Below are 20,783 nucleotides of genomic sequence, written 5' to 3'. Positions count from 1 at the left end.
TTAGAAAACACAGGTAAGATGGATATCGGGCGATAGTTTCCCACTACATTTTTGTTCCCTTTTTTATATATTACTATAACTTTTGCCCTTTGCATAAGACGCGGGAAAACGCCGGAAACTAAAGATAAGTTGAAGATATGGGCAAGGCAAGGTGCAAGAATGTCGATAGTAAATTTTATGGGCTGTATCTGGAAACCTGACGCATCTGTAGCTTTACTATTATTGAGTGATAAAAATTCTGTAATTACTTCATTTACTGTAACCGGCATTAGAAATATTGTTTCGCTATTTCGGGCACTCATATTAGACAGATTTACATCGCTGTTTGATGTGTCCGCAAAAGAAAGAAAGTAGTCATTAAAGGCATCTGCTAGGTCAGCACCTTTTAATTCAATCCCTTCATGAATAATTTTTGTGGTCGGTTCGGAAGAACTACCAAAGATAGATTTTAAAACCTTCCAAACTTTTTCGGACTGTCCACCAGTTGAATTGAATTGGTTATAAATATATTGCTTTTTAGCGATGCGAAGTTGCTTTGTAGCGAAGTTCCTAAATTTTTTGAATGTTTTCAGCGCTTCAGGACACCTACTTTTTAAAAACAGTCTGTAAAGTTTATCTCGTTTTCTTATCAATTGCAACATATCTTTGTCGACCCATGGTTTTCTACTTTTCTTTGATTGGGAGAATTTCTTCAGTCGAAAGGAAGCATTATAAATATCAGTAAATATCTCTAAAAATTTTTCGTATGCTTCATCAGGGTCGGTTTCCTCAAAAACATGTTCCCAGTTAAGAATAGATAAGCGTTCCTTGAACTCGCATAACGTCTGATCATTTATAACTCGATAAAATGACGTTTGGTCCGGTTGTCGTTGGGAATTCGGAGTGAGATTGACAGATATGAAAATTGGCATGTGATCACTCAGAGCATAAGCGATGGTGCCAGATTTCAAGCTATCTGTTTTGAAGTTTGTTATGAAGAGATCTAAAAGTGTTTCTGATTCTGTCGTAATCCGTGTAGGTGACATGATGACATTTTCACAGGAGTGAACGTTAAGTAAAGTATTGAACTCGATTGTTGTGTTATTATTGGCCAGCATGTCAATGTTAAAATAGCCACCTAAAATTAACTGATATTGGTTCATGTTAACAAACTCTAGGAATGAATCAAGAAATAAAAAAAGCTCAGCAGAACTGCTACCCGGTGGACGGTAGCAGACGCAAAATATCCTTGTGCCAGACTTGACTGCCAAGACTTCGTAATGGGGCGTGATACAAGAAAATTCAGGCAGCATTTCCGATTCCATAAGATTCGAAACTAACATTGCAACACCACCTCCCCTTCTTATGGATCGGTTCATATAGAAACACTTATACGTCGGTACAACATAAACGTCACCTTCACAAGTAAACCACGTTTCCGAAAACATAACAACATTGAAACGAGTTTCCACTTCGCCGACAAAACAGTCAAGTTCTTCTTGCTTATTTTGGCCAGACCCGAGATTAACGTGAATACAAGAGCAGCAATGAGGATTATCAAGCTTAATGGAACTATGGAGGTCAGAAAGAGGAACTAATTCAGTAAAAAGAGACATTGAAGAAAGAGTGCCGCGTACTACCGCACATTACTGGCCTCACAACTGGTCTAAATCTGCTGCACAACGAATGACAATCGCAGGATCGTATTGTTTCCTTCTAATGAACACTTTTCCATTCCGGTGCCAAGCATACTGGTACTCATTTTCACCTGCCCAAGCCTTTGCATAGCGCAACAGCTCACGGCTTTGACGCGTCATGTTTTCAGTGACTGAAACATCCGATTGAGCATCTCTTAAGGCTGTCCGCTTTTGAAACCACATGTCACGAGTTAAGAGCTTTGAAAACCGTACAATAATCCCGGGCACCTTTCCTGGCTCTGAAGGAAGTCTGTGCACAACATCGACGTCGTTCGAAGTGAGCTCTGGTAAATTCACAGATTTTGCTACATCATTTATCTTTTCCATCAGATTCTCATCATTGGTCACAGGTATGCCATGCACCTCAAGATTCAGCTTCCTATTTCGCCACTCAAGATCGTTCACAGTCATTTTCAACGACTCCACATCATCAGCGTCGACTCTGGTCTCAAGGGCACTGACACGTTTCTTTAAGGAACAAATTTCTTTATCATGTTTCACTTGTTGCTCAAGTATATCATCGTATTTTTTTGACATTAGTTCGATGGATTTCTTCACTTCATTGACTTGGTCAGGCAGGCCAGCAAGAGCATCAAGTTTTTGAACTATGCCGGCTAAACAGCTAGCTAGGTCAGCCTGCGTACTGGGTGCGTCAGAACTTCCTGCGTTTGTTTTACGACAGTCTGGACATCGCCACGCTTTGCGACCTTTCTCGCCTTTTCCCTTATATGTTGACGGAGAGACACCAGAGCAATTGCCGAGATGGTAGGTGTACTCACATTCGATGCACTTGATGGCGAGTCCGTCACTTGGCAGACATTCTTTGCAGGCAGGGCATGTCTCCGGCATATTAGCCTTGGTATAGCTTATGCAACATACAGGTTTAAAATGGGTTTAAAGTTGCTAACTCTTTGCAATAAAGTTGTTAGACATCGCGACGAAAGTTTAGGAAGTAAGGTGTTTTGAATATTATGGACTGCGGATAAAACGGGCGCTATTTGCCGGTTTATCAGGGTCTGCTGTAACAAGAGTCGACTGTATTTCTGACAATGATTGACACAGAATACCACTCCCGATCGTAGTCAAGCAAAAAAGGAATCCATAGCAACCTTCATGAAAATGTGCTGGTGTCATGATGGTGTTGACCTTGTGCCTGGCAGCCCTTGTGTGTTGGCATGGTGGCTGTTGCCAATGCCACGAATGCAGTTTTGGTTTCGTATCTGATTGTAACATGCAGGCAATTTTTAAACCCATTTTCTTGGAAAGAGAGTGTGCATTAGATTATAGTAAATACAGTAGTTATGCATGACATAGAAGCTTCTGATGATGAGCATACAGCACAGTGGATGTTTGTGAACGAGCTGGAAGCTATCAGGTGAAGATGATAAATGGGTTTTTATGTCACAAAGGCCAAGGTCGGTCAATGAACGCCAAGCTGAGCTGAAGACACACTCAGGTTGGGCAATAACAGCAAGTCTTCAACTAGTTGCATTGATGTGTTCATGCAGTACAGGAACTCACACCTTGGAACATATAATAATAAATCACTGCATCAGTAGTGATAACAAAACAAGGTAAAGTAAATGTATCATGCTGCAATAGCAAATTAAACTAAAGTCATAAATTACAATTCCGAAAATCTCCCAGCATCTGTGGTACCCATAAGGATGCCTAAGGCGCTGAAAAAAAGAATCACTCTGTGGGCATTCTCAACTTCACCACTTTTTGCTGCATTGACTGAAGAATATTTGAGTTCTTGTACAGAATAAATTTATCCTGTTTTTCCTGGCACTCTTTGGTTGTGCAGTTCACAAAGACAAACCACTTCAAACTGGCTTAAACCATTAATTTCTTACTCCACAGTTGCCCCAGACCTGAGCCAATTCCTCCGAAAGCCCCAAAAATGTCTAACAATATTGTTCTGCAACTTGGGCAACATACACCATCTGCTACTTACACTGTCTACTGTGAAGTACCAACCACGTGGGTGATTCAAGCTGATTCAAGCGAACGGTTGGTCGGTCGGTCGATCGATTGATGGATTGATAGATTGATTTGATTAATTGATTAACTGATTAACTGATTGAGGGAGGTTAATGTGGCCGAGCCACAAAACAGCGATGAAAGACACTGTAATAAAGAAGTCTGGATAAGTTTTGACCATGTGTGAGCACCCTTTCATGCTGCATCCTTCACGAGCATCTTTTCATTCCAGAAGGTGGCTGCTGCCACTGAGAATTAAAAACTGTAACCTCATGTGAGCAGCAGAATGACACAGGCACTGACTGAGCTTCTTCCGTGGTGGGACGTTGTGCGAGGTCACTAGACGGAGCACTCCCGCAAATAGAAATTATGGGGAGGTGTCACGAGGAAGAATGCGCGAGTCATTCTGGAAGAGGTTTCAGTAAACCTGGCTGACCTGCATTTTCTTTCAACTGTGCATCCTCTTAACCCTTTCGCTGTCACCGACGTACCGGTACGTCATCGCGCTTCCCCCCCACGGTGTCACTGACGTACCGGTACGTTCTCTATCGTGTGTTCAAAATTTCGCGCCTGAGCGCAAAGCAGGCGCTCCTGGATTGGCCATGCCATCTGTTGACTCTTTCTACAAGTTCGTATATTCGCCCCGACCTGTGTTAGTCCATGTATTGAAGAGTACGGTGCGACTGCCACTCCACACTTTCTCTTTGCTGAGTGGCGCGGTGGCTCCGCGTTCGCTGGATCATGCGTTGCGCGCGTGTGGTTATGGGTTCAAGGGTTGTTCTGTAATCTCCGCTGGTTTTAAGGTTTTTATTTTTCTTCTGTTGGTGTGCCTGCTACGGCCCGTCAAGTTCAGGCGCACGTGCCGTTGCCTCTCCAAAAAGGGTGACTCGATTGCTGCTTTCGCTCTCTCGCCGCACCCTCGCTTCCGACTTGCAGCAGTAAACGTAAAGCCCTTCGAACTTTGTTTAGCCTTTTTCCATCTCCCTCTGTCTTCTTGATCACGCAACGTCACATTTCTCTCCGTTGCGCGGGTGACTGAAAGCGCATCCTCCCTGCGCGCGGTTACTTTCGGATGGCTCGGCGCGCGGGACCTTCGTCTGCTCATGGGAGCGGTGGCTGAATTCCGATTCAGAATACGAGCCGAGCTCGGATTCGGACTCGGACAAAGTCGCATGAGAGGAAGAGGGTTCCGCATCGTCAGATTCGGATGTTGAACGGATTTTAAAGTCAGGCTGATGATGATGATGATGTTTACTAACAACAGCTGCAGAACACTGAAATGTGCATATTGCATTGACTATGTTATTTGTATACCAATCATAATCAAAAATAAATTGCTATGTTCATTCCCTGTTATGCTCGTTCCCTGAAACCAAGCCGATACTGGGGGTGCGTCACGGCCAGAAACGTCCGACAGCGAAAGGGTTAAAGACTTTCCCATGCCTGTCAACCTGTGAACTTTATAAACTTAGTAAAAACCCCATGAATACAATAGCATGCGTTTCCTTTATAATTTACCCCAAGTTTCCAGCTTTTGCTGGATGTGTATGCACTTTGTATTAAAAATTGTTCCACTGAAGCACCAGCAAATTTAAAACAGCACGTATTCACAAGCAATACATTGTCTTTAGATCGCATTGACTTTTCAACAACTTTGATGTTGCCTACTTTGCCTGCTTTTCTCAATAAACTTACTCAAAGCAAGTACAGTTAAACCTCGATATAATGAATTCAGTAAAATCGGCAATTAGGCTCGTTACATCAAAGTTTTGTTAAATTGAAATATGAGCTTTTATGCAAGTAAGTAGCCACCAAATAAGTAGCCACCATATTGCAGCCCACCAAAGGGCTGCAATATTTTCCAAATTATTGGCCAATCAGAAAAAGCAAATTTGAATGAGAAAATAAATTAGTTTTGTTGAATGTGAGAGTCTTGAGAAAATTTGAGAGAATTTGAATTTGACTATGTATATTTTTACACCCTGTTGACAATATCTTCAAATCGGCGATGTGAAGCAAAGCCAGACACGCTTTCGCATCTACTCCGCTCCCACAGCTGACAGTGTCACCCACAGTGGGACAATGCTATCGGGAAAAGCGCCTGCAGCAGGTAGTGAATCCTTTGTCTGCCTCTCACTTCAACAATCTGCAAAATTCGAGGTTATGCGACCTCCAGTACTAAAGGCGCGAGAAAGCAGCGCACATAACGCCATGCCATCTCAGCATGGCCGCTCTTTACACGCGTGGCAGACTGCTTTAACAAAGGGCGCGCAGGCTGCATGTGTGCTCAGACATGCTGACAGTCATTCGAATCTATGGCGCACTAGAAAAGGGGATGCGCAGCAAACAGGAACTGCTTCCCTCGCCCTCATTACGTGCGCTTGATTGCATTACTTCGCTCCCCTCTCCCCTTTCCTCTTGCCTGCAAGAGAAGACAGCGCTTATCAAGTTACAATCTTACTTGGCTCACTCTAGCACGCTTTCACTCCCACTCAGAGCATACAAGGCACAGGCTGTGATAGGATCTTATTGCACTTGAACTTTATATAGAATGTAATGCTGCCCCGCTTTGACAGTCGCTTTTAGCTGTGTGGCGGGCTAATTGTGAGGTGTGTTGGCAAGCAGCTGCTTGCAATTCAACTATTTGACTATCTGTGTCGACGGAGGTTTTCCATTTATTGTCTCAGTATTCCATTGCGATGGCAGTAAACGTTCATTATATTGAGGTTCTGAATACATAGTATTCTAAGAACAGAATGTTATAAAAAACGAAATGCTTCGTTCTAGTGATAATTTTGTTCTATTGAAGTTTGTTACATTAATGTTAACTGTAATCTTCGTGTATGTCTGGCACCTTGCTCAGTCACAAGAGGGCGGCACAAGTACAATTACAATTTCTTTATTGCATGCATTTTCTTGCTATCTCGCCTGCTACATCTTTCAAGAGCTTTAAAACATTAGCAAAGAGAATTTCTTCTTTTTTGTAAAACTTAATGTAACATTCATAAAATAATCATAGAATGAGCCCTAATCAGTAAACTTTATAAAAAATTTGAGAGTTAGTAGGTATGCATTCCAGTTTTGACTGCACTGGGCCAGAGGGCCGACTCTTTTTCTTTAATTAAGATATACTTACTCAATACATGTCTTCCAGTTTGCACGCATTGTATAAGCATAAGAAGGCAAATAAAATAAAATCATGGCTAAATGTGCAATCACATCATCTTAAAGGGCCCCTCACCAGGTCTGGCCATTTTGAGCTGACAAGCGCAGAGCATACAATGCGCACCAACGATCGTCTTTGCAAAGAATTACATCGCTATGCGCCGCGGAAAGGCCTGAAATTTCAATCCGAACGCCATTTCCCTGTTTCCCTCTTCACTCGCGGCAAATCCGCCTGAAGAGGAATGGTGACATAGTCGGGCTCCTGCGCCTACGTAATCATGTCCGCAGTGTGACGTCGCTCATGGTGACATGTGACTTCAAGAATTATTCAAGACATCTGTTACCTGTGCGATCGGTCGCTTGAATTGACGAATTGAAGTTTAGAGAAACAATAAAACACACAAACAGAATGTCTGCGCGTTTTTTGTTTTACTTCGCACTAAAGCAAGAGGGATGTACTTCTGCTTCGTCTGCTTGTTTCCACAGTCGTGCGGTCACGTGCGCAGGTACCGAAACTATGCCATTTTCTACCGCACTCCAGCGTGTGATCACGCTCTGCAATCCGCTTGTTCTGCCTCAGTATTCATGGAGCACTGAATTATACTGCTAGTCATGTTTCCTTGTGCACAGCACGCAAAATCGTGCGCTGCGCAAATGAGACAATAGCTCGCGCGCGGCACTGTCAGTGGAAATGAGCAGGGCAGGAAAACAAGAAAATTAGGGTGGGGCCTGTGACATATGTGTCATGCGATCCTCGAGGTCTGATATGAGAGAACGCAGGGAAGGAATTTTGCTTGCGAAGACTAGACGGGGCGAGTGGAGAGAGTGTCTTGCTATGCAGTGGAGCTTGCCTTCTGAAATCATGGGTTTGCGACACTGAAATATTACTGTCTCGGCTATTAATGAGCCAATTTGAAAAATTTTTGCAGCAGTACGCTCCCTAGAGGACACGTAACAACTTCCAGCATATAAACAAATTTTTCTTTGGGGCCTGGTGAGGGGCCCTTCAAAAATCAGCAACACTAGCAGAACAGCAAAGGACATGCCCTCAAAATACTGTGCCATGGTTCAGTTATACATAAAAAAAAACACAACATCCTCATTTGAGCATGATATTATCTCAACTGTTCAGCTTTGAATTCAGCTTTAGCTTGGTAAAGACACATTACATAGCAAGTTCATGCTAAGTAGAAGGTCAAGCTTTTGCTGACTGCATATGTGGAGGCAATTTGCGAGCCAGAGACACACCATAGACATCCTGTTCTGGATACAACCTGTAATGCTTAAGACTTACATTTCTTGAGCTGTATTGGTTGAGTGAGGCATATCAGTGTCAGTGAGTTAACTAAATGTGCACTGCCCTAATCAGTTTATGATGTACAAGTCACCATGTCCATGCCACTACTGGATGTTGTGCACTCACCAAATCCGTGTGAATGCCCATGCCCGTTTCCATGCGAGTGAGCATCACCATGCGCATGGCTGTGGCTGTGTCCATGGCTGTGGCTATGGCTGGGCCCATGGCTGTGGGAATGCCCATGACCCTCACCTGCAATAAAGAGGTAAATTATTTAAAATACAAAAATCACCCAATTGCAGGCATTTGTACAGACTTTCCACTTGTTTTCTGTAAACACCTGAACAGAAAAGAATCTTTCTTGCCAGGATATCTAAGAATATGACCACCTGAAAGCATGATATCTCACCAGTTGAAGCTTTAGAGGAAGGCAATACAATTAATTGTACAACTATGCAGTGACAAATAGCATTACTGCCCTTGAAACGGTTTTCAACATTGTTCACTGCACGCAAGAGACACACTAAATATATCAAATGGAAGTTTCAACAAATTTGACAGAGCAGAATGGTAAGCACAAAACATATCTCCAAGGTAGCTACTGTTATCACAAACTCAGCAAAGACAACTAAAAGACATGACTCTAATTTTTTGTAGATAAACTACTACAACAATTTCCTGAACAACTTTTTTTTGAAGTTTGGCAAAGGAAAGCTTAAAATCTTAAAAGCATTTAATTTATGCTAACGCACAGCCCTATGATGAAGACATTGCCATCCAGGGCTTGTACTATACACAAAACGTGTCTCACATAAAAACATCTCCGCATTAGAGAGTTTTAGTTTGCCCATAAATGCCCTTTACGAAACACTGGTTTATCAGGGCTGTGGACGGCAGTATTGACACTGATAGTGACATCTTGTGACGCTATGTGCAACACGTTTGAAACACTTTTGTGTTATGTTAGTGTTCTCGTCGAATAAAATGTCATAGAGACTGAATGTCAGCAGTTAGGTTACTACCTGGGCTTTACAACAGCAGTTGAGCAAAACATGGTAAGTCACGGCAATAATAGCTCTGTTCCCCTCTCATTAAAGACTGCGCCACGAGTTGGCACCACCCACACAGTGGCTCGCATAAATGTATCTCGTAACTCGGTATTTCATAAAGGGCAATGCATTTACACACAAGGTAAACCTCTCCATTGTCTGGCGTTTGGGCGTCTGTCACTTATAATGTGGATCGACGTGCTAATGAGACAGTCATGAGGGATCTTTACAAGACACATTGCAATTTGCCAACACATAGTAATTTCCCCAGCTCTAAACTAATCTAACTTTCGCTTCGACCTTTGCCACCTTTTTGCAGAAAGTTGTTTGTAGTGCAGGACAGACAGTAGTCAACAAGTAAAAGCATGTCGTATACACACACAACGCACTCACCCCCGTGGGAATGCCCATGCTGGAATGCAAAGATGCCGACCAGGTTGACCAGGAAACCCAGCACCGAAACAATGAAGAGGCGTTCATGTTTCACCTCTGGTGGTTCTATGGCTCTCTGGAAAACACAGAGCACCACTTCGCTCAACCAAACTTCTCTGCAAACATTCAGCATTACTCTTTTGGTGAATCATCTGCTGTCCAGCAGCCTGTGGCATGAGCCTGTAGCAGCACGACTATCACCTCCAAAGAAGGTGAAGGAGAATATGGACTCACATGCAGGTAGCATGAGAACAGAGCACGCAAGCGCTTTCAGCTATTCTACGACCTGAGCGGATGTGGTGTCGGCTGCTCCTGAGATCCTACTGCACCATGGCTGGCTGGCCTAAATAAATCGTGGCTATGGCGGCTACCTCTTCGTGGCGCTTCCCAGAAGCCTAAGTCAAGAACTGCAAATATCTATGGGAGAGACATCTATTGGTGACCCGGACATGAGAAGCCCAGCTATGCCAGCATCAACCCACAAGTTGGTGACCCGAATGACCGAGCCCAGCCATGCCGGCATCACAGCACTGACCCTACCAAAGTGAGTGTTGTGGCTTCACGCAGTCCAACAGATGGCCTGCGGCTGTAGGCTGTCCGGCATTCTTACCTTGATATGCCGGACCTCTGGTTCATCCAGCTGGAGACCACTTCCTTCTCAACAAGGTTCCAGGCTCCGGTTGCCCTCCCCCGGCTCCAACTTCTACGACTTGTCAGCAGTTGTCCTAGCTCACTATGTCACCTCGAGCGCTCAGGCACAACCACTCTCGCCATTTGAACCAGCCATTATTCCGCATCTATTCCACGTCGCTTGCAGCCATCCGTGCTCATTGTCGGCACGTGCCAGGTTAAGCATCAGACCTCTACTTTGTCCATGAGCATCCTCCCCAGCTCAGAGGCAGCTGCGCGACGACTATTTTCAAGGAATTCACTGGGCCAAATGTAAGTGCTTTTGGCTATTTTACGGCCCGCCACTCTCCTTCCTTGGACGTTCCCACAAGCTGTCTGATTTTTGTTCAGGGGCACCTCACTCATCACCGATTCAGAGGCTCTCCCACCGGCTACACTAGGTGCTAATTTCACTCTTGCAGGCACGGCAATGACACAAGCACAACCTTCCTGATGCCTTCAGCGACCACCGCAATACTAATGCTATCGGCATTTGAGATTTCACCACAAACAGCAGCAGGCAAGCCTTCCGGTGTTCTGTGCTCGCACCTTCCGCGGATGCATGGCCTACTGAAGTTTTACAGGAACAGTTCTGCCATCTGGTTCTTTCAGCTCAAGCATCACTTCTACGTCTACATTGTGAGTGACTAACACTTGCGTTATCTCCACGCAAGTTCTAGGCCGCCAGGCAGTCTACTTTTGGAGCTCCGACTTCTACAGGTTCGGGCATTTACGAGCACCTGTGGCAGGTCATGATTTCGCACTACTGCATCACTGTGGCTGCACCTTGCTCACAACCTACGCTGCCGGTGCTGCCTGGTACCTTTCTCTTGGATTGCGTGAATCCGACACTACTAACGATGACAACATCTGCACCCTTTACCTGGACTTTATCATTGGACTTTATTTCAGTCATGCTTTGGATTAGGAGGGGAGCCCAGTAGCAGCGCGACTATTGCCTTGAAAGCAGGCGAAGAAGATGGGCTCACGTGCAGGTAGTGAAAGAATAGAACGCGCTAGCGTGCTTGACCTGAGCGGTCGTGGTGTTGGCTGCACCATGGATGACAGGCCTAAATGAATTGTGGCTATGGTGGCTACCTTTTTGCGCTGCTTCCCACAAGCCTAAGTAAAAAATTGCAAACATCTATGGGAGAGATTTTCTCTTATTTATTTTCACAATACTGTAAATAGAATGTCCAAACAGGAGAGGGCTACAAGATGAGCATATATAAACAAAAAGTGAATACACCAAAAATATACAAAGGACACAAGAAATAGCAAGGTAGCCAACAAGAATACATCAAAAGGGCAATTGCAATCAATGAGAATTTTCAAGCAATGCATCTCAATCGGTGATTGTTCTTGGAGAAAATGAATACTACATGAAGGCTTTGGGTCAATGAAATACCGTGTTTACTTGCATAATGATCGCACTCGCGTAATGATCGCACCCCTGAATTTTGTCGTCAAAATTCAATCTTTTTTCTTTCCCGTGTAATGATCGCACCCCGAATTTGCGGCAGCGATATGTCGTGTGCCAAGTTTAGCTAATGATGATTGTGCCTACGATCTGTCGAATGCTGTCGAATGCGACGCAAACGAATCTTCAAGACATACCAAGTGGTGTGCACTAAACATTCCAAACATTCTTAAGCAGATGCCCCATTTCATTCCTTTCATCACTTTCCGCACTTCCATGAAAATAAAGCTACAATCAAACTTGCCTTGGCTTTATTATTTGTAGGCATTATAATGGTTGTGGTCAATAACAACAAAAAAGGCGCCTTTCGATTCTTCTCATCTGCACTCATGGGCATGCAACAAACCGTGAGCAGCAACGATAGTAGCCACGTTTGCACTGATACGTTAGAAGGGTACCTTATTCATACGCCGGCACTTGTAGCACAGCTAAGATATTCGCCCACCCTAAGCGGAAACGTGCCGTATTAGGACAGTAGTGAGTACAAATGCTGCAATTTCCACAGCATGCCCGCTATGTGTTTCTACGTCAATGGCAGCTAAGCGTGCCCATCTCTGTTTCCGTCTCTTCAAAGTGGACATGGCTATGTTACTGCTGCAGACTTGCCGATATTAACAATATTCTTCATTACTGAAACAGAAGAAACTGTTTCAATGCACGTAGTGCAGTCATAGAGAAGCAAAAAAAATCTCATTCGGCGCATCTGGCTTGCCCCGCCAGCCGCCATTGTTGTTTTGGTGTCCCGCACTGTTGCAGCGGCAGCCGACCGTTTGTTGACCTGTTGTCATCCTGAAGCAAACGTGGGATGGAAAATTGTTTTTTTCTTTTCGCGGGAAATTTAACCCGCGTAATGATCGTACCCCTGAATTTGCGTCGCTATTTTTGACGAAAAAGTGCGACCATGATGCGAGTAAATACTGTATTGGTTTTAAGTAATGGCTGTGCTTATGTCGGGAAACTACACATATGTACTTAACTATGTAGTCATGTAGTTTTGTTTCAAGCTTTCTGAAGTAAAGTTGGAAAAAAAACTCACTTTTGCATGAAGTCACTATTGCTTAGTCACGGCCGTGCCTCTTTGAACAGTCATGCCAGCTGAGCTGGTTACTAATTAAAACGGACATTTGGGTGAGTTGGTAAGCCATTTTAAACAGAACAGCGCATATTTTGACAGGGACAAGGAGGGAGACATGACACGAACAGCGCTCGTCCGTGTCATGTATCGTGTCAATATTATGAACAATCAATCAATCAGCTTAATATAGCTACACGCGTGTGATATGATTGTTTGAACGAGGGGCGTGGGTGCCATCACTCGCGAAAAGAGGAGGAAGAACGCGGCTCTCGAGCTGTCGGCTGAACTGGCCAGCACTGCATTATCCCTGGTAAATATATGCCGTTCCCCATCCTCACCACGGAGCTTCGCAGCGGCCGCATCGTCCTGCTTTCCGCTATGGCTCCCGGTGACAACCACCTTGTCTCCTTCTACTCCTGCGACCCCAACAACAATGTACGTTACGGTTACCAATCCCCGCGATCCTGGCATATTCTCCGGCCAAGATAATGTCGACGTCGAAGACTGGCACAGCCTGTATGAGCGTGTTAGCCGAAATAACCGCTGGGACCCTACCATTATGCTAGCGAATGTCCTATTCTACTTGGGCGGAACTCCTCATGTCTGGTTTCGGACACATGAGGATGAGATCTCTAGCTGGGATGCTTTCAAGGAGAAACTCAGCGACCTCTTTGGAAATCTCACCGGTCGGCAGCTGGCTGCTAGAAAAGAGCTTGCTACCTGAGTCCAGCCTTCTACTGAATCGTATGTCTTGTACATACAAGACGTGCTCGCTCTTTGCTGGAAAGTTGACGAGAAAATGGCCGAAGTTGACAAAGTCGGCCACGGACTCAAAGACATCGCGGACGATGCGTTTAACTTGTTGGCCTTCAACAATGTGTCTATCATCAACGTCACTGTGAAGGAATGCCGCCGCTTTGAGCTCGCGAAAAGCCGCTGCGTCATTCCACAGTTCTCCCAGCTCTTTACCACGGCTGCGACATTGCCTTGTGTCGACCTTACCACTTCACCACCTTTAAATGAGCATGTCGCACGTATTGTTCGCCGCGAGCTCAAGGCCACAAGTCCTGCACCATTCTATCAATGCCCCCTTGACCCCACCACTGACCAACCAATCCCAGCGATCTCTCTTATTCAGGTAGCTATGCGTCAAGAATTTGCAAAACTAGGTTTTCCTGCTCCTGTTCCGTCTCCTGACCTAACAGTAACTGGTGCCGACTGCTACGCCTCATGGCAATCTGCATTCCCCTCCAAGATACCGCAACCCTACCGAGTGGAGAACTCCGAACAACAAGTCCATTTGCTTCCGTTGCCTCCGCATTGGCCACGTCACTCGCCACTGCCGCACCTCCTGGACGTCACCGTATTCAAGCTCCTTTTCCACGTCTCTTCACCCATATGCTGACCTGCGCCGTTACTCGCCTCGCCGTATGCCTCCCATCTCTGACGTATCCATCGATGTCAGTCATCCTGCTCGCTCGCTGTCACCTCAGCGCCGTCAGTCCCCACCGCCCCAGCCATGCCGCTATTCGTCACCGACTAATTATGGGCCCTGCCGGACGGAAAACTAGGCCATGCAGCTCTTACAGGTAGTGTAAGAGCTGTCTGTCCTGTCCTGTCCAAATCCTCCGTTGATGCTCCTCACCGACACGAACCTAATTGAAGTAGACATAGATGGTGTTCCGTTGGCGGCATTAATTGATACCGGAGCTTAAGCGCCCATAATGAGTGCTAACCTATGTTGTCGCCTCAAAAAAGTTCTTATGCCTGCCATCACTAGAGCCGTACGCGTCGCCAATGGCGCCACTAATGCCATCAGGGGTATGTGCACTACTCGCATACGAATTGCTGGCCGCCACGTTCCACTCCTGTTCACCGTGCTGACCAGTTGCCCTCATGACCTAATCTTCGGGCTCGACTTTCTGACAACGCATTCTGCCCTCATCGACTGAGCCACTGGTATGCTGTGCCTCGAGCTTCCTCTTCTTTCAGACGTTCGCCCCGGACAACCGAACACCCTATGCACTACAGCATTTGTTCGCTTACCTCCAAAAGCCCTAACCTTCGTCGAATTGGTCTCAACGGCAACCGTGCCTGATGGCGACTGTCGTCGCACCCATTCGTGATGTCCTCCTGGCACGCAACATATCTGTGCCACACTGTGTCGTAACCCTTGCTGCTAATCGGATGTGTCTCCCTGTTATCAATTTTGGCTTGACGAAGCAAGTGTTACCTGAAGGCATAGCGGTGGCCACGCTCTGGTCAGTGACAGCCGACCACGTCACTGCTTTTGCAGCCGATGCGTCTCCATATCCTCCTGATTACCAGCAAGATGCCTTGAACCTCGACGGCCCATTACATCCCATGGTCGCTCCAGACCTCGCACCTGACCAAGCAGCCACCCTATATTGCCTTTTCCTTTCCTACCGCGACATATTTGACACTGACAATCGACCACTTCGTCAGACATCCCTCATTAAGCATCGGATAAGCACTGGTGATGCTGTTCCCATCCACCGCCGACCGTATCACCTGTCCATGGCAGAGCGGCAAGTTATTCAGCAGGAAGTAACCAAGATGCTCGCCAGAGGCAGTGTTGAGCCCTCGTCGAGTCCTTGGGCGTCGCCGGTTGTGCTCGTCAAAAAGAAAGATGGCATATGTTGTTTCTGCATTGATTACCACCACCTAAACCAAATTACTAAAAAGGATGTTTACCCTTTACCACGAATCGACGACGCTTTGAGTGTCTTCACGGTGCCAAATACTTTTCGTCTATCGACCTTCGATCTGGTTATTGGCAGATTTACCAAGAAAATACCGCTTTCGTCACTCCAGATGGCCTCTACCAATGCAAGGTTATGCCGTTCGGTTTATGCAATGCCCCTGCCATGTTCGAATGGATGATCGACTCTCTGCTTCAAGGTTTCAAATGGTCAACTTGCCTTTGTTACCTCGACGACGTCCTTGTGTTCTCTCCTACATTTGAGACGCACTTTGAGCGCGTCGCAGCTATCCTTGACATCTTCCGCAAGGCTGGGCTCCAATTAAAGTTCATGAGGGTTGCAATGTGGGCTTGTTGGTAATGCATCTTCAAGGGGAGCACGATAGCGCGATTAAAAGACGGGACAAAAGAAGACACATAGGGACACACACAGCGCTGTGTGTGTCCCTATGTGTCTTATTTTGCCCCGTCTTTTAATCGCGCTACCGTACTCCCCTCCAATTAAACTCATCGAAGTGCTACTTTGGGGGCTGACAGATTACAGTGCTAGGCCATCTTGTCGATGCTTCAGGAGTACAGCCCGACCCGGAGAAGGTTCGAGCAGTAACGGCTTTTCCTGTACCTCAATCTGTCAAAGACGTCCAGAGTTATGTGGAGCTCTGTTCTTATTTTCAATGGTTCGTGAAAGATTTCGCAGCAATCACTCGACAACTTACTGAACTCCTGAAGAAAGACGTGCCTTTTACGTGGGGTTCCCCTCAGGCTGCCGCATTTTCAAGCCTTATCACGATTCTCACCAATGCACCGGTCTTGGCCCACTTTGACCCGTCCGCACCTACAGAGGTCTGAACCGATGCCAATCGATATGGGATAGGCGCCGTATTATCGCAACGCCAACACAGACACGACCGTGTTATAGCCTACGCTAGCCGGTTCCTGACAACTGCAGAGCGCAACTATTCGATTACCGACTGTGAATGTCTTGCTCTCATCTGGGCCGTTTCAAAGTCACACTCATATTTATATGGCAAGCCCTTCTCAGTAATCCCAGACCATCATGCGCTCTGTTGGCTTTCACCGCTCAAGGATCCTACTGGCCAGCTCGGTCGTTGGGCCCTCCGACTACAAGAATACCCCTACACAGTGACTTACAAGTCAGGACGCCAACACCACGATGCAGATTACCTCTCTCGCTACCCAGTCGAAAATGCGACCTCTACGTCTGATACTGACACCGACGCCTGTGTTCTTTGTTTTTCCACTGCTCCATGTCGCCGACGAGCAGCGCCGTGACCCGTCCTTGCATATCATCATTGACCGCCTGGAATCGTCACTTGTTGACAGCTCCCTTCGCTTATTCACACTTCAAGATAGCGTACTTTACCGCCACAACGTTCACCCTGACGGCCCTCCATTACTCTTTGTGATCCCTAAACACGTTCGCTGTGCCGTTCTCCATGAACCTCATGACCTCCCTACTGCCGGTCACCTGAGTGGGTCACATACCTACGACCGGATCCGCCGACGCTTCTTTTGACCAGGGCTAGCTCGCTCCGTTCGACGATATGTAGCTGCGTGTGAGAAATTCCAGCAAAGCAAGACACCATCGGCGCTCCCTGCTGGGTACCTTCAACCACTCGACATTCCCGCAGAACCATTCTTTCGGGTTGGTTTGACTTACTTGGCCCTTTTCCTCTTTCTACCTCTGGGAACAGGTGGATTGCTGTGGCCACGGATTACGCCACGCGCTATGCCATCACCCGAGCGCTTGCTACAAGCTGCGCCACAGATGTTGCCGATTTTCTTCTACGCGACGTGATTTTATTATATGGAGCTCCGCGACAACTTCTCACAGACCGTGGCCGGACATGCCTATCAAAAGTTATTGCGGACATCCTGCAGTGCTGTGCCACGAGGCACAAGCTTTCCACGTCATACCATCTGCAAATAAATGGCCTCCCGGAGCATCTCAATTGCACTCTCACAGACATGTTCGCGAAATATGTCTCTTCAGACCACACTGACTGGGACCTCGCTCTACCGTTTGTCACATTTGCTTATAATTCCTCATGCCACGACACAGCCGGTTATTTCCCATTTTTCCTTCTGTTCGGCCGAGAACCAGCAGTGCCCCCCGACACAACTCTCCCTGTTCACGCGGCACCGACCAGTGAATATGCACTTAACGCCATCGCCCGCTGTGCCCACGCAAGGAAAATTGCCCGTGACCGCCTTCTGAAATTCGAAGAGAGTCAAAGGCGTTTGTATGACTGGTGACATTGAGACATGCACTTCCTGCCTGGTTCTTTGGTGCTTCTATGGTCTCCGTCGCGTCAGGTCAGCCTGTCAGAAAAAGTGTTGTCTTGTTACCCAGGACCATACCGAGTGCTTCGTGCCGCGACTCCTGTCACCTACGAGATCGCCCCTGATGCCCCATCTGCTCCCCAATCCAGTGATATCATGCACGTTACATGACTGAAGCAGTATCACCATCCCAGTCATGACATTTAGACGCTCCGGGACGTTGCTTCTGCCGCCGGGGGATTATGTTACACGCGTGTAGTATTTGATTGTTTGAACGAGGCGCATGGGCGCCATCACTCGAGAAAAGAGGAGGGAGAACGCTCTCTGGCTCTCGAGCTGACGGCTGAACTGGCCAGCGCTGCATTATCCATTGTAAATATATTTTGTCTATAATCTCCAGTTTTAATCCCTCGTTCGCGTAACAATATTTTTACCAGTAGCAATAAAAATTGAAAACAAGAGAGGACCAGGAAGAAAGACAAATGCACTTTGTCTTAATGAAGCTCCAGTCTCTCATGTTAATGTGTTAACCTTGTAATAATGCCCAACATGATTAACAGTGGTAGAACAAGGAAAGTCACTGAAGGTGATGTTTCGACAAGAAATTTGTTTGCCTAGGAGCAGCAACTGACAAAGACGACAAGTCGAAATGTTAGCTCCAGCGAAATTTCTTGTTCTACTACTGTTAATAATTCAAGCCGCAACCTTCCTGTGAACCTGTTTCTGTTTGCAATGCTCAATGCATCATATATGCTACGCTGTTTGATACCTTAAAATATTGATTTAAGCATAGTCTATCGTAGTAGGGTTCTTGATATGTGGGACTGAATTTTCAATTGTGGACAGTTCAGCGAATGAACTAGTTAATTAGTTACTATACAAATTAAATATGAACACAATTACACTGATCCTGTCTTAAAAAAATTATTATCCATGGTCAGAAATAAATGTAAACAAGTTTATCTAATTTTAGATTCTGTAGAACTGTGTTTAAGGATTACGGATTTAACAGCGCCACAGAAAACAAGACGTAAAATGTGAAGTGCCCAGGACAGGTTCTGAGCATCGACTAATCTTACTACAATGTACATGCATTGAAACGCTCACATTCGTGTCAACAGTTTCAGAACACATCGCTTCTGGTCACACATGTACACCATGTACACACCACATGCATCCTCTTACTCAAGTAATCGCAGAATTTTTTGGTGGGGATCCTCGTAGAAGGGGCACATTGGGTGCAGAAGAAATGAAGGACTGCCCCCTATGAGATCAGTTTTAGTGCAATAATACTGCTTAGGACATCGAACACAGAACCCAGCTTTGCAGTAGCAGTGACATGAAGTTAAAAGACATAAGCTTGCACAATGATTCTTTATCCCCGTCATTAGAGTTTGGAACCAGCTACAAACATGTACTAAAGAAACATTTAGACCACTCTTGCGCAGACATCTGAAGTACATATGCAGGCTGTCATAGGTAGCTAGTTTAGCGATGTGGATAAATTAAATTACATTCTGGAGTCATACATGCCAAAACCAAGATTTCATTATGAGGCACACCGAAGTGTGGGACTCCAGAATAGTTTTGACCACCTGTGGTTCTTTAACGTGTACCCAATGAATGGAAAACCTATGGAAACGTGAGGATTTGTAGAGACCCGTAAATCAGAATTTGTGAAGACCTGCAAAAGAGACTGTTGCCAGAAGGCACAAAAGCTTGACACTATTCATTCCACACTGCAAATATGAAGAACACAGGGAGTACACAAGCCTCCACAGGGAGTGTACAGCACTAAGTTGGCTGGCGTAATCATTGATGGCCATTAAAAGCAGTCTCACCTCAACGGCCTCAGAGAAGATGAAGAATGCGATAAAGAGGAGGAAAAGGCCATTGACAAATCCTGCAAGAACTTCTGCTCGCACGTACCTGCAGAAAAGAAGAAACAAACAGGCCACGGCTGTCTCACAAGGACGGGTAAACCACAAGGCAGCTACGGGCAAGGGTAAAGGGGTAAAGGTAAAGGGTAAGTGTAACATGCCTTACTTTCTGAGCTTCGAAGCCATTGGCGAGGCTTACAAAGGCGGAGTCGGCGTCATTGCTAAAAGTGATGAATTGTTTCAATGAAAAATACCGCACCAAACAGCAACCTTGGTAGCTAATGCCGAAGTAGCTAGGCCTTGCAAGTCCCGTGGTGGTGGCTACGGTTGCCAGTGGATCTGCGTGCGAGAGTGGACGGTTCGAGGTGGCGAGATAATTAATATGGCCGCGGTGGTGGCTTTGATTAATGCTGTTTTGGAACTGCGGTCATGGCAAAAAAGTTAGGAGAACCAGGTGGCTAAGGTTTTTTGCGTCCGAAATTTCTGACGTTCTTTTACATCGACTCTATGGGTTACGTGGCGGTGCTGTGAATGCGTCCTAATTTTTGGGCATGTCCGAAAAATCGGCCGTCCGGAAAATCAGCCGACTGTATCTGAATGTTTACAAATCAATTTTTATAGTGGAGTAGTTGCACAACCCTACTGAAAACATTGCACTGCCGTGTAAACATGAAAATACCAAACTTTTGTGCAGTTGGCGCAAATTACACTCTAGTGGGTGCAGCCAGGAGTAGGCAAGTTGAATTGTAGCAAAATGGCGGAGATGGTGCAGTTGGACCATCACTGCGAGGACAACCAGGACAAACACAGAATGGAACTTTTCATGTCTGTCCCGATCGTCCATGTCTTTATTGCGCACTTCAATGCTACTCATTATGAAATACCAACTACTATATGGGAGAGTGAAAACTTCCTTGCTACACAAAGACTCTGGGGAAAAAAAAAAAGCAAATAGAGGGTCTGGAAAATATGGGGGCACCTAAGCAATTATTATGATGTGTAAATGCAAGAGCATTACTTGTTGCTGAGTGTGTTGCCGAGTTTGGTGTTG

General features: G+C 45.8%; 1 protein-coding gene across 1 annotated transcript in view; it reads right to left on the bottom strand.

Annotated features, from left to right (window-relative positions):
* ZnT86D (solute carrier family 30 member 7) overlaps positions 1-20,783 on the bottom strand; it is a 117,703-nt gene that overhangs the window by 46,466 nt on the left and 50,454 nt on the right. The window contains exons 4-6 of the mRNA XM_050167862.3: positions 19,694-19,781; positions 9,564-9,678; positions 8,248-8,373 (exon numbers count right to left, since the gene is read on the bottom strand). Of these exons, the coding sequence (XP_050023819.2) occupies positions 8,248-8,373; positions 9,564-9,678; positions 19,694-19,781 (329 nt within the window). The remainder of the gene's footprint in view (positions 1-8,247; positions 8,374-9,563; positions 9,679-19,693; positions 19,782-20,783) is intronic.

This window comes from Dermacentor andersoni, chromosome 11 (assembly GCF_023375885.2).
Source record: "Dermacentor andersoni chromosome 11, qqDerAnde1_hic_scaffold, whole genome shotgun sequence".
NCBI classification, from domain to species: domain Eukaryota; kingdom Metazoa; phylum Arthropoda; class Arachnida; order Ixodida; family Ixodidae; genus Dermacentor; species Dermacentor andersoni.
The sequence above is the reverse complement of the archived record's forward strand: the minus strand, read 5'-3'. Positions and strand labels throughout refer to the sequence as shown.